Source organism: Rutilus rutilus (assembly GCF_951802725.1).
Source record: "Rutilus rutilus genome assembly, chromosome: 24".
NCBI classification, from domain to species: Eukaryota; Metazoa; Chordata; class Actinopteri; order Cypriniformes; family Leuciscidae; genus Rutilus; species Rutilus rutilus.
Window position 1 is genome coordinate 29,118,018 of NC_140228.1, and position 15,908 is coordinate 29,133,925.

A 15,908-nucleotide genomic window follows, 5' to 3' on the forward strand; every position below is an offset into this window, starting at 1 on the left:
TGTTAAATAAGAACACTAGCTTTTGAAAAGTAGCACTAATAAACGTCGACAGCAAGCTTCTCCAATTTTAACGTGACCTTTCTGTAATGAAAAATCAACCCCTGTGAAATAAAGTTAAAGAAACACCCGTATGTGTGAGAGACGGTCACCTAATGCTCTTGTGTTTTGCACACTAGTGTGTGTGTAGTCCATGCTGGTGTGTGTGTAGTCCATGCTGGTGTGTGTGTAGTCCATGCTGGTGTGTGTGTAGTCCATGCTGGTGTGGAGCCAGAGTTTGCTGCATGCTAACTGACGCCATCTTTATTCCCCAGACCAGACACGAATCATGAGCATGTACACAAACACGATTACAAAGATGAAAAAGAAAAGAGGGACTTGAATAAATGATGCCACCCACAACGTCCTAATGACTAGATCCGTCATACAAGCCAGATTTAGGCTGGTGCCACAGTCCAGTGCCAGTCTAGAGATATAATTGATTCATTTGCTCAAGAGACATTATATAATATTCAAAATTACATCAAAACATAAAATATTTCCTGCAGCTCAAATTAGAAAAAAAGTGAAAGAACCTTTGTGAAAGAGAAGTGCACTTAATTGTATTGACTGAGTGTGCACTTGTAGTGTACTTCAAATCATAAAAGTATATTTAAAAAAAGAAAAACTGTACTTGCAGAGAATATAATATTAATTAAATAAAAAGCCACTTTAGTGAACGTAAAGAGAGACACTATCATGACTGAGTTCATGTTTATTTACACACTTTAATAAAAAGTGTAATAATGTCAAAATAAATTAACATTTTTTACACTTATTTTGACGTGTTGACTAACATACTAAAGCACATGTAAAGCACTGGATTATAATTATAACGGCAGTGTGTTATTCAATATTACATTTAAACGCAATATTTTATTCTAATCTTTAATGTACTAAATTGCAATTTTATTTTTACATATGTTATTACAAATGTATTTAAATAAATGACATGAAGTTTCAATAGAAATTATATTAAAGTGTATTTTAGTTTACCATAAATGCTTGTCAGTACATTTTAATCATATTTCAAAGACAATAGAATTAATAGACATTAATCTTGAGTGGGTCAAAAAAAGCACTAAAGTTCAGGGAAATGAAATGAAAGAATATGCTAAAGTGTACTTCTTTAACTTTACCTTGACTAACCTAAACTTAACTTTATTAAGCTGATAGCAGTCGTTCTGGAACTCTAAAGAGATATTGTGTCATCTGAGCTGATAAAGTGCATCATTATAGTTCATATTTCAGCCAATACTGTGGTTGGATGACAATACAAGTGTATTGTTTTTCTGCTTTTATGAAAAATATTATCCGGTATCTTTCATTATTCTGTCATATAATATGTGAGGGGGAACAGAAAGACATCTTTTATCTTTTTTTTTTAAATAATATTAATTTTTTTGCTGTACAGTTGGATCATCTCCCATCTGACTCATAAAATCAAGCGGTTCAAAGCCTCCAAAGAAAACATCACACACTCCTAACAATACACACTCAAAACATCACACACTCCGAACAATACACACTCAAAACATCACACACTCCGATCAATACACACTTAAAACATCACACACACTGATCAATACACACTCAAAACATCACACACTCCAGTCAATACACACTCAAAACATCACACACTCCGAACAATACACACTCAAAACATCACACACTCCGAACAATACACACTCAAAACATCACACACACTGATCAATACACACTCAAAACATCACACACTCCATACACACTCAAAACATCACACACACTGATCAATACACACTCAAAACATCACACACTCCGATCAATACACACTCAAAACATCACACACTCCGATCAATACACACTCAAAACATCACACACTCCGAACAATACACACTCAAAACATCACACACACTGATCAATACACACTCAAAACATCACACACTCCAATCAATACACACTCAAAACATCACACACTCCGAACAATACACACTCAAAACATCACACACTGATCAATACACACTCAAAACATCACACACTCCAATCAATACACACTCAAACATCACACACACTCCGATCAATACACACTCAAACATCACACACTCCGAACAATACACACTCAAAACATCACACACACTGATCAATACACACTCAAAACATCACACACACTGATCAATACACACTCAAAACATCACACACACTGATCAATACACACTCAAAACATCACACACTCCGATCAATACACACTCAAAACATCACACACACTGATCAATACACACTCAAAACTAGGGTGACCACCTGCTAATAAGCCCAAGGGGGGACAATGGGTATGTTTCTGAGGGACAATGTGGGACACTGCCTGGCGCGGCGGTGCCCCACTGGCAGACTCACTGATAGTGGTGTACCCATTTCTAGCACATACCACCTTAGTATTAATAATGCCCTATTCTCCTAAACGTGTAATTTTTGATGTATGCTCATGAATAGGCCAACCAATGTGTGTTTTTTCTAAATAAAGACTCATAATATTTTGAACATTCAATGAATTGACAGATGTACTTCCACTTAAGATTTACTATTTAATTTTATTTATTTTTCATTACAATTTATTTACTTTAAATAAATTAATAAATTATAATATAAATGTATAGGATTAACAGGAATTGTAGTTGCTCAACACCACAGGAACAATTTAAAAAAAGTATTTTTTAAAAAAAAATACGATTGACCTCGTAGGCTATTCCCCTCCCTCCATGTCCGATTAAGAAGGACGTTTTGCAAAGGTCACAAAAAGCCCTCTCGGTATCCCCCTCAACACCTTTCAGCCACAAATATTAATTTCCCCATTCTTGTTTCTTGTACTCACACCTTTTCTTTTAATTTGATGATGGCGTTGCCTCTCAGACAGTCTCTTTCTCGAATTTTTCGAATTGGAAAGCGCGCATCTAAAAGTTCCTTCCTTCCCAGTGTGTCTGGTATGCGCGTGCGTGCGCTGTCATGACAACAACGAAAAAGTTGACAACCTAGTCAGCAGTTCAACTGAGGGGTTTGTGTGGCAACAATAGCGTGCTGAAATGTCAAGTAATGTTCGTTTGTCTGCTTGGGGCTCGAGTATATAGAGCGACCAACTTTTTTTTGAGCAAGCATAGATTATGCGTGACACGGTCTCAGTTTGCGTGACGCGTGAATTGGGCTTCAAACGCTGTGCGCGCACGCGCTACGCGGGACGGGTGCTCACCCTACTCAAAACATCACACACTCCGATCAATACACACTCAAAACATCACACACACTGATCAATACACACTCAAAACATCACACACACTGATCAATACACACTCAAAACATCACACACTCCGATCAATACACACTCAAAACATCACACACACTGATCAATACACACTCAAAACATCACACACTCCGATCAATACACACTCAAAACATCACACACTCCGATCAATACACACTCAAAACATCACACACTCCGAACAATACACACTCAAAACATCACACACACTGATCAATACACACTCAAAACATCACACACACTGATCAATACACACTCAAAACATCACACACTCCGAACAATACACACTCAAAACATCACACACACTGATCAATACACACTCAAAACATCACACACTCCGAACAATACACACTCAAAACATCACACACTCCAATCAATACACACTCAAAACATCACACACTCCGAACAATACACACTCAAAACATCACACACACTGATCAATACACACTCAAAACATCACACACTCCGATCAATACACACTCAAAACATCACACACTCCGATCAATACACACTCAAAACATCACACACTCCGAACAATACACACTCAAAACATCACACACTCCGATCAATACACACTCAAAACATCACACACTCCGATCAATACACACTCAAAACATCACACACACTGATCAATACACACTCAAAACATCACACACACTGATCAATACACACTCAAAACATCACACACTCCGAACAATACACACTCAAAACATCACACACACTGATCAATACACACTCAAAACATCACACACTCCGAACAATACACACTCAAAACATCACACACTCCAATCAATACACACTCAAAACATCACACACACTGATCAATACACACTCAAAACATCACACACACTGATCAATACACACTCAAAACATCACACACTCCGATCAATACACACTCAAAACATCACACACTCCGAACAATACACACTCAAAACATCACACACTCCGAACAATACACACTCAAAACATCACACACTCCGATCAATACACACTCAAAACATCACACACTCCGAACAATACACACTCAAAACATCACACACACCGATCAATACACACTCAAAACATCACACACTCCGAACAATACACACTCAAAACATCACACACTCCGAACAATACACACTCAAAACATCACACACTCCGATCAATACACACTCAAAACATCACACACTCCGAACAATACACACTCAAAACATCACACACACCGATCAATACACACTCAAAACATCACACACTCCGAACAATACACACTCAAAACATCACACACACCGAACAATACACACTCAAAACATCACACACTCCGATCAATACACACTCAAAACATCACACACACCGAACAATACACACTCAAAACATCACACACTCCAATCAATACACACTCAAAACATCACACACACTGATCAATACACACTCAAAACATCACACACTCTGATCAATACACACTCAAAACATCACACTCAAAACATCACACACACTGATCAATACACACTCAAAACATCACACACTCCGAACAATACACACTCAAAACATCACACACACTGATCAATACACACTCAAAACATCACACACTCCGATCAATACACACTCAAAACATCACACACTCCGAACAATACACACTCAAAACATCACACACTCCGAACAATACACACTCAAAACATCACACACACTGATCAATACACACTCAAAACATCACACACTCCGATCAATACACACTCAAAACATCACACACACCGAACAATACACACTCAAAACATCACACACTCCGAACAATACACACTCAAAACATCACACACACTGATCAATACACACTCAAAACATCACACACTCCGATCAATACACACTCAAAACATCACACACTCCGAACAATACACACTCAAAACATCACACACACTGATCAATACACACTCAAAACATCACACACTCCGAACAATACACACTCAAAACATCACACACACTGATCAATACACACTCAAAACATCACACACTCCGATCAATACACACTCAAAACATCACACACACCGAACTGCTGCCGACTTTCACACACATCTCCAGTCTCTAACCTGAGGAAAACAGCGTCTCTTACCTTTCAAACCCCAGCTGTCGTATCGATCTCTCCCATGATGAACCTGCGGACACAACACAAGATGAAGATCAGAACAACACAAACACAAGATGAAGATCAGAACAACACAAGATGATGATCAGAACAACACAAGATGAAGATCAGAACAACACAAGATGATGGGAACAAGAACAACACAAAGCTTCAGTCTAATAATCATGTGATGAAGAGGCTAAAGCTCGAGGCTGGGAATGAAAAGATTGCTGGTTTGAACCATGATGGGCCCTATCTCACACCCAGCGCAATTGACTTTGTACACGACGCATGTCTCATTCCTATTCTGCACCCGACGCACAGCGGACTTTTCCCTCCACAGACGCACGTCGGTAAATTAGGGAATGAACTTGCGCTCCCGGGGGCGGTTCAGGGAAAATAGGAGGCGTGTTCCGGCGCAAACGTTCCCTGGTGCTATTTTGCAGTTTCAGAAAACAATTCCACCACAGACCAGGAGAAACCTCGTCTAAAGTCAGTGGTGCGTTGCGCATGTGTGGCGAGCACGACGAGGTCGAGGGCCGTGGGAGGACGGCGCGAGGCCGGTGGCGTGATTGATAATGAGCGACACGTGCGCGACGCACCGGTCTCGCATCTCACGGAGGAGCGGAAGCATAAAGGAGGAGCGACGACAGTGAAGAGCGAGAGAGGACAGGCCTGGATTTTATTTGATGTGTTGTTTCTGTTTTGTGTTGCCAGCAGTCGTCCGTGAGGGGCTGCTGGCTTTTACTTTCATTTTTGTATCTTGTTTATTTATTTATTAAAATATGTTGAATGTTTGCCGGTTCCCGCCTCCTTCTTCCCATAACATCTGAACCTCGTTACAGCATGTTATTCAGATGCTATTTTAAGAGCGCATGCTTGGCCATAATGTAGCGTGTGCACAACGCACATACACTTTGCTTCTCTCATCTACACAGAAGCAGCAGTTTTCATTTTTGCAAATCATACATTATTACAAGGAAAAATATTAACACACGAGGGAAATCATTGTGGTGTCCATGAAGATGTGAAAAAATAGGCATAAATCTAGCTTACACATTTACCCAAATTATCATACGCCTGTTTAACCGAAGCTAATCTGTGTGTGTTTCTCCATCCCCAATGTCACTTCTCTGTGTTTTACGGCCCTGACGAGAACGTCGGTCTCCTCGGCTGTGAACCGCTCCTGGCAAATCCGCCGTTATAATAGCAATCCGCCATGGAACAAGCACGCCTGCTCTTAAAGGGAATGTGAGATGACGCTCTGATTGGTTTATTTCACGTTACGCCCAAACCACACCTATGAATAATGAAGCTACTTCAGAACAACACATTTTAGATTTGTGTCGGGCGCAAGAGTCATTTATCCCGCCGGTATAATAGCAACAGTGCCCGAGATCCGCCCACAAAGTTACTTGCGTTTCAGATTGTTAAAATAGGGCCCCATGTGTTGACTGGACTGGGAAAAGTCTCTAAATGACAGCTTGTCATTTATATTTGATCTAATATTTAGATTCTGAAACATTACAGAGACATTTTCCACCCCATTGGAACAATATGCACTAACAATTATTCAGTCTGATCTCAATTTTAAAGAAATTAATACTTTTATTCAGCGAGGATGCATTAAATTGATCAAAAGTGACAGTAAAAACATTTATAATGTAATAAAAGATTCTATTTCAAATAAATGCTGTTCTTTTGAACTTTCTATTCATCAAAAAATCCTGAATTTTTTTTTTTATCACAGTTTCCACAAAGATAAGAAGCTGTTTCGAACATTGATAATAATCATAAATGTTTCTTGAGCATCAAATCATCATATTAGAATGATTTCTGAAGGATCATGTGACACTGTTTCACTGCTTTTACAGTATTTCTGATAGAATAAAGGCAGCCTTGGGGAATAGAAGAGATTAACACGATCTGACCGACTCCAAACCTTCGGCTGTGAACGCTAGTGTTTGGAGAAATTAGAGATGAATTAAATAAGTAATACGTATTAAAAACGTAAACGGTCACTTCTGATGTCATGCTAACTGAAAGCACACGTAATCTGAATGACAAAGCACTTCTGTGTGTGTTTCTGAGGAGCGAGAACGAGTGTGTGTGCGCGTCATCGGGATCAGGACAGATGTTGTACCTGCTGTTCACATGCTTCACACACCTCACTAACATCTGCACAGATCCAAACCAGATGCTGTTCACACACACACACACACACACACACACACACACACACACACACACACACACACACATCCTGCTCACTTCACACCATACCGTTCAGTTTTTGTCTGATTCATGCACTCATGTTTTCGTATCAAAACATTATTTTATTTTATTTTATTTTATTATTTGTATTTTATTTATTTTATTATTATTTGATTTGATTTGATTTAGCTATTTTATTAATTTTATTTTTTATTTTATTTTATTTTATTTTATTTTATTATTATTTTATTTTATTATATTATTTTTATTACATTTTATGCTATTTAATTTTTAATTTTTTAATTTTTTTATTCATTCATTTATTTTATTTATAATATTTATATAATATTATATAAATAAATAAATAATATAATACAATTTCCCCAAACCTGATGTTGGTTTGCAGTGATTGATATAATACTGTATCTCTCCAGAGTATCTGTTTACTGGGACACTTCCGGGATTATCCGGCGCTCCGAAGACATGAGTTGGGAATACATCAGCGTTCACTCCATCCTCCAACACTGAAGCCCAAGATACATTATTAGTGATTAATATTAATATTAGACTAAGTATTAGTGATGTAACTGTGCAGTGAGGGATGCAACACTCGTTTTAGACGCTTAATTTACATTTTTACTATAAAATGTACTTGTTTTGACACATGCTTATTTTTTATATATATTTTTTTTTATTCACAGAAATTAATGTGTCCTTAATAAAATGTATTTTGATAATTTTTCCCTTATTCACAACAAACCATCATACACTTTACATCAGGATTCTTTGATGAATAGAAAGTTCAAAAAATGCATTTATTTGAAACAGAAATCTTTTGTTACATTATAGATGTCTTTTATTGTCATTTTGATCAATTTAACGCATTCTTGCAAGATAAAAGTATTAATTTCTTTCATAAAATAAATCTCACACTGCCCCCTGCTTATGTATAGCTTTATCCATAACTTTACATTAATTATGAGTGGATATTTCCAGGTTTGTTGTAGCACAGCTCCATATGCACAGGAGGAGGAGGAAGAACCGAGGCGCATGTTTAGTGATTGAATATCATAGATATTAAACGTATGCTTTGAAACAATGTTTACTGTTAAAAAGTGCAAAAACACAATTAGATTGAATATATGATGGCATTTGTTTCCTCACTTCCACAGTGCGCTTCAGCAACATTTAGTGTGTGTTGTGTGTCAGTGACTGATGGGTTGTAATGCTTTAACCCTCGGGTGCTCTTTTTATTCATTTGACGTTTAGTCTGAAACTTGGTAAAGGTTTTGGCACTTGCTGTGTGAACACACACACACACACACACACACACACACACAAAATCATGGACATGATTCATAAAGGTTGAATGGTCCTGAATAAAACAGTCCCACTTGTGCTTCTCGGCGTCACAAACGAGCGCATTAGAAATGAATGTGAGACGAGTTTCCTCTAGTGGAAGCGTTTGGTACTGCAGCCGAACACACTCTCATTTTTTGAGATATCAACCTCAAATTTGGAGCACAACTTGTTTAGATTTATGGCTTTGATTTTCTTGCAGTTTTAGAGTAAAAGTAATTTTGAAAATATATATTTCATATAAAAACTGAAAATAGTATTTTTGTGCATTTTTCATAACAATAAAGGTAAAATTCTGTAACTTTAAGTTTTAAACACTTTTTAAAAGCAAACTTTTTTCACTTCAGCAATAATCTGCCGAGTGTCGTCTCTGAAAAGAGATCAAAATACTCTAAAGCGTTCAAGATTTGCCACAGTTTAAGCTGGAAATGTCATTTTCAGGTCTACGCTCAAAAAGTGAATAAATGGATTATAAATACAAAACATCAAACTTGTTAGTGAAAAAATGTCTAGACACAGAGTAGCCTTCAGATGAAGTCACAGTAACAACGATTCAGGGCAAATATAATGTAATTAAATGTAAGTTGTGTGAGTGGCGCTGTGATGTTAAGCAGTCGTAGATTCATGAACTCGCTTGTATTTCAGGACGCTCTGTGTCGTCCGCCAGATCCCCTTTAATCATCTCTATAACTCAAATACTGCACTGTAAGACAGCATGATAATAACTGTACTCAAGCAGGCCATCACTTTCTTTAATCTGAGACAGATTACTGATAGACAGCAGATGTTGGAGGTTTGTTCTCAGAGACGTTCACAGATATGTCTAGAGTCTATAAGATCAGCGCTCAGAAGGTTTTCTTCTTCACATATATTGCTAAACCTCTATCAAGTCATAATGTGATATTGAGATCAGAGAATGCAGTTTGAGGAGATTATAGCTCACAAAACACGTTGAGATTTCACATTTAACCTTCATCCTTCATCCTTCCCTCGCACTTTGAAACACATCTTTCCCTCGAAGCCCTAAAATTATACTTAATTATTATTTATTTTTTTGTCCAGAAAGCTTATTTTATTGCATTGTGATAATATTGTTTTTCAATTTTTTAATGAGATTTTTTTTTTTTTTTTACCTTTAAATTACTAGATTTAATCAATAAATAATAAATAAATGGTCATATAGAAGCACATTCCTCACATTCTTTCAACTTAAATTCAAAATAACTCACAATTTCATGCATAACCCTTTTAATTCAGCTCTAAATATCTTACATTGGGAGTCTTTGTCGACCTCTTGTGGAAAAATAAATAATATATCATGATATTTCATGACTCTAGATGGCGCTATAGCTCTATATGAAGCAAACGAGCTGTTCCGCTGGGTCCTAAAGCCAGTTTCTCTTCAGTGTGCGTTCAGATACACATCTAGACATTATAAAATAATGTTTTTGGCAAAGTTTTAGCATTTTTAGGTTTTTCTACGTGTACTGAAGCATTCCTCACACTCCATTCATTCCTAAGGGGGTCAAATGCCCGAGGGAAGGATTTGTTAAAAAAATCTATTATTTTTGTGTGTGTGTGTGTGTGTGTGACTGTCTAAGTTGCACATCCTCACTCTCCAGTTCTGGCGTTCTCCAGACTGACTCCTGTTGTCTCGGGAGGATCTCAGAGATTGATAATACCTGAATGACGAGGCTCAGGAAAGCGCTTCTAAACACATGATTTCATCACATTTCTCTGCGGGAGACAGAAATCACGCTCAACTCTTTGAACAAACTGGTCGTATTGGTTTCAGCGCGTGTGTGACAGTGATGAAGCTGGGAAACACACGAGCTGATCGTGTCACGGGCTTCTCTGCTCACACACATCTGGACAGATGCCATCGAGATGTTGCAGATGTGCTTCTCATTTCATTCTGAATTATGTGCACAATATCACCCAGAGGCAAAGGCCAAACAAGCCCTTTCTTACTGTTAAAACTCAGCCGTCCACAGGGACGCTCATAGCTTTACTGGTAAAAAAACAACTGATTAACAATTTTTTTATTATTATTTATGTATTACATTTTATGCTATTTTTTTATGTTATTTTTTAATTATTTCATTCTTTCATTTATTTCTTAATTTTGTTTAATTTTATTATTTAATTTTATTTTTATTTAAGTTTATTATTTTATTTAATTAAATTTTCTGTTTAATTTAATTATATAAAAAAATATTTTATTGATTTTTTATTTAATTCTATGTTATTAATTAATTATTTTATTCATTTATTTATTATTTATTTAACATATACTTGTTTCTGCCTAACAAAAAAAGTTTTTTTTATGCCAACTTTATTTTTCACAGTTGCATAGAAGTCTATTCTACTCTTTATTTGTATATTTATTTGAATACAGTAAAAATTCTGAAATATTATTCTAGTGTAAATCATCTGTTTTCTATGTGAATATACAGTAAAGTGTAATTTATTCCTGTGATCAAAGCTGAATATTCAGCATCATTACTCCAGTCTTCAGTGTCACATGATCCTTCACAAATCACTCTAATATGATGATTTGATGATCAAGAAACAAACGTTTGAAAACAGCTTCATATTTTTGTGCAAACCGTGATACATTTAATTTTTAAAGATTCATGAATATAAAGTTCAAAAGAACAGAATTCTATCATGCCAACTCTCTGAGGGATTATTATAAATGCCTGTCACTTTTGATGCCTTCTTGCTAAACAGAAGTATATATAAAAACACATGAGATGTTTAACTGGTATTGTCCGCTGAGAGGAAGTCTTTTCTTGCGGTGACTCCCTCAGCGATGAACAAATACAGCTTCTGTCACCGTCACTGGCCTTGAGGAAACAGAGGTTTACACACAGTCTTTGTTAGACAGAAAATGGAGTATTTTTAGAGAGCTTTAGAGACTGAGATCCGCGTCCTGAGGAAGCCGATCTTTATCACTGCAGTATTAGGACACACTGAAGGGATTTGTTCTCGTTGCTGGCAGCGACTCAGGCCTGATATCACTCATACGAATGCCATCCAGGGAACAATAGCGTATTAATCCTCTCAACGAGCAAATAAAGTCATGCATGCATTCATGTCAATAATGCAAACGAGAGGAAAGTTAGATGAGAGGCTAGCATCAGAAGAACAAGGCTATGTTTGAGTGTGAAACGCTGATCATCGCTAACAGAAAGACTTCTTGTTTCGTGTTTGGAGAGAGAGATGTCACGTCTGGCACAGGTTCACCGCACAGAAACACAGAACGGCAGAAAAGAGACGCTAGAACTAGTGATAAACGCAGGATTCGACTCTGTTAAAGTCAACTTTATTTGTGTGTTTTTACACTTAAGACACACTTCAAAATATATGAATATCTCTGCATTACATAACAATTAAATCATTACTATCTATTTTTGTTTTTATATTATAATGTTATATTATATATTATGTTATGTTATGTTATGTTATTATAATGTTATATTATATATTATATTATGTTGTTATGTTACGTTACGTTACGTTTCGTTTCGTTTCGTTTTGTTTTGTTTTGTTTTGTTATGTTATGTTATGTTATGTTATGTTATGTTATGTTATGTTATGTTATGTTATGTTATATTATGTTATGTTATGTTATGTTATATTATATTATATTATGTTATATTATGTTTTATTATATTATATTATATTATGTTGTTATATTATATTATTATGTTATATTATATTATATTATATTATATTATGTTATGTTATGTTATATTATATTATGTTATATTATATTATATTTATTATATTATATTATATTATATTATATTATATTATGTTATTATATTATATTATATTATGTTGTTATATTATGTTTTATTATATTATATTATATTATTATGTTATATTATATTATATTATATTATATTATGTTGTTATATTATATTATATTATATTATGTTGTTATATTATATTATTATGTTTTATTATATTATATTATATTATATTATGTTGTTATATTATATTATTATGTTATATTATATTATGTTATGTTATGTTATGTTATGTTATATTATATTATATTATATTATATTATATTATATTATATTATATTATGTTATATTATGTTATATTATGTTTTATTATATTATATTATATTATATTATATTATATTATATTATGTTGTTATATTATATTATATTATATTATAATATGTTATATTATGTTTTATTATATTATATTATATTATATTATATTATGTTGTTATATTATATTATGTTGTTATATTATATTATATTATATTATGTTATGTTATGTTATGTTATGTTATGTTATATTATATTATATTATATTATGTTATGTTATGTTATGTTATATTATATTATATTATATTATATTATATTATATTATATTATATTATATTATATTTTTACACAATAAAAGGGAAAAACAAAGCAAGCTTACTAAGGTGATCCAGGTTTCATTCTGGAGTAAAAAATAAAAAGATAATTGTAAGATAAAGCTTGAAATAAGAAATATAATTATAATTTATGTTAAATATAGTCACAATGGTGACATTAATCCACTCTGTGAAATATAAAGTCACAAATATGAGAAATAAATATGCAGAAGAAAAATATACAAGAAATATAATTATCTATGTTTTATTTTATTAGGCAGAAACAACCTTTTTATGAAGTGCAATAGTAACTTAAAAATACAACAGTAATTTATTAATAATTTAAAAATAATTAAATAACAAGTATTTCAACTATTTTAATGTAATATAATGTTATATGTAGGCTACATGTTATGTTGAATTGAAATACACAACTGTTAAAAATGTATACAAAAAGTGTTTGGAATTTCTGGTTGTCAAATATTAGAATGATCTAAAATCATCCAAACGCTAAAATAATAAATCTTTAGAATATTTTTTAAAAAAGAAAAAAAATTCAAGTTATTTGGGTTTTTTTCAAGTTATTTGTTATTGCAATTAAATTTTTTTTTTTTTTTTTTTTGCAGATGATATGGGTTTGATATTTTGTTATCAATGCAGTAAATGTATAGTTTCTACAAGTGAGATTGAAAAGACCCCAATACTCTCCGGCCTCCAAATGCAGAACTGTATAAACCGTCAGTGTTGTCGGATGCATTCCAGCATTTAGGAAGTTAAATGTGGATTACAGTCGGATCTGAAGAACACAATATGAACACCTGGTGTTTCCACAGTTCAGCTGGCAGGAACAGATCCCGTCATAATCCCCCGCTACTGTTCTAGAGTCAGTTCTTACGCATTAAAGAACACAGGAAATCAGGAGTAATGGAGGAAGAGCTGATCTCAGGTCAGGCGTTACTGAACAATGCATATTTAAAGGATAAAGTTCACACAACACTCAACGCACGGCCTCGGCTGACCGATGGAAAACAAAGGAAAAGGAGTGTAATGCTGAGTGATCATATAAGCGCATGTGTGTGTGTGTCAGTTTCCTCAAGTTTATCAGTCATGTGTCAACGTCTCAATGTTTGAGTTACAAGCAGTGTAAGAGAAGGGTTACGTTTTTAATTCACAAATATAGTGTACAAATAGAAGTTCATCCAAACAAAAAACATTTTTCCCCCTCATATAACATCAGTTTATATTCCTGAGAGCCAAATCAATCCGATTTGTGAATCAACTGACTCACTTAAAAGAATCAGCTCAAAAGAATGATTCAATCAGATACCCAGATTAGTCTGATTTGAGAATGAATCATTTTTTTGAGCTGATTCTTTTAAGTGAGTCAGTTGATTCGCTTCACAAATCAAGTTGAACTGATTCAGAGATTCGGCTCTCGAGATATCAGCTTCAGGTTATTTATTGCCCTTTTGTCTCGGTTTGCTCCCAAAACAGGAGTATCAAGCATCATAAAGACATGAAGAAATTATTAAATAGCGAAGAACAGTTTTGTGGTCATCTCTATAATGTGAAATTCTGTGGCTTGATCTAAAACTATGAATATGCCTTTGAATAAAAGCATCTGTTAATTGAACATCTATGTGATTAATTAAGAAAGTATTAATAAGAAAATAATTCCTTTTAATGTGATTAAAATGATCATTTAAGGTAATGGAAATAAAATATATGAAGGTTTTATGTTCCTGGATTGTTGTCAATATAATGCTATTAAACACCAAATTATATTGCTGTTATCAAATGCAATGTTAATAGCAGAAATAATACTGTGAGAAAATATGCATGTGATACAATAACTCAAAAATCTTTTATTTTGCACATGTTACTAATTAAAATGATCAAGTCGATGGGAGATTCTTAGACATTTCTCATTAGAAATAATTCAAAATAGACTCATAGATAATAATATCTGATTTTGTTTTACTGTTTTTCAGAACGGCATGTTTGAAGATTATCAATGAAACACTAATGACCTGTGAGGAATCAAGCGGACTGTGAACAGTGACTGAATCAGGTTTGTTCTCTACAAAACTCAAGATCAGTTATCAGTTTCTTCAGCACTCATTGCTCCTTGCGTCTGATAAAAGTCCTTTTAGTAATTTTATATGAAGTGATTGGGTAATGATTTGTTTTCATGAGCGCTTATGTAAGGTTTGCGTAACACATGTGGTGTTTAAAGCAGAATGTCCTGGTGAATACTGCAGTTTATCTCTGGTCTCGCTGCGAGTCTCTGTTGATCTTGGCTCTTGTAAAGCATGAAGGCTGGTTTCATTAACATCTGCCCGCGCACACACAGACAAAAAGCCACTGAATTCATCTTACCCTAAATCCTTTTCTTCAAAAAAAAAGAGAAAAAATACAAAAAGAAGTTTCTTTGTACATGTGGGTATGCAGATTTATTTAGAAAGAAATTCATATTTTTATTCAGAATGGATGCATTAAATGGATCAAAAGTGATAGTAAATGTCTTTACATTGTTG

General features: G+C 34.3%; 1 protein-coding gene across 2 annotated transcripts in view; it reads right to left on the bottom strand.

The window, feature by feature from the left end:
* piezo2a (piezo-type mechanosensitive ion channel component 2a) overlaps positions 1-15,908 on the bottom strand; it is a 172,225-nt gene that overhangs the window by 110,957 nt on the left and 45,360 nt on the right. For both annotated transcript variants that reach the window (XM_084398790.1, XM_084398789.1), the window contains exon 4: positions 5,403-5,445. In XM_084398790.1, coding sequence (XP_084254916.1) covers positions 5,403-5,445 — 43 coding nt within the window. The remainder of the gene's footprint in view (positions 1-5,402; positions 5,446-15,908) is intronic.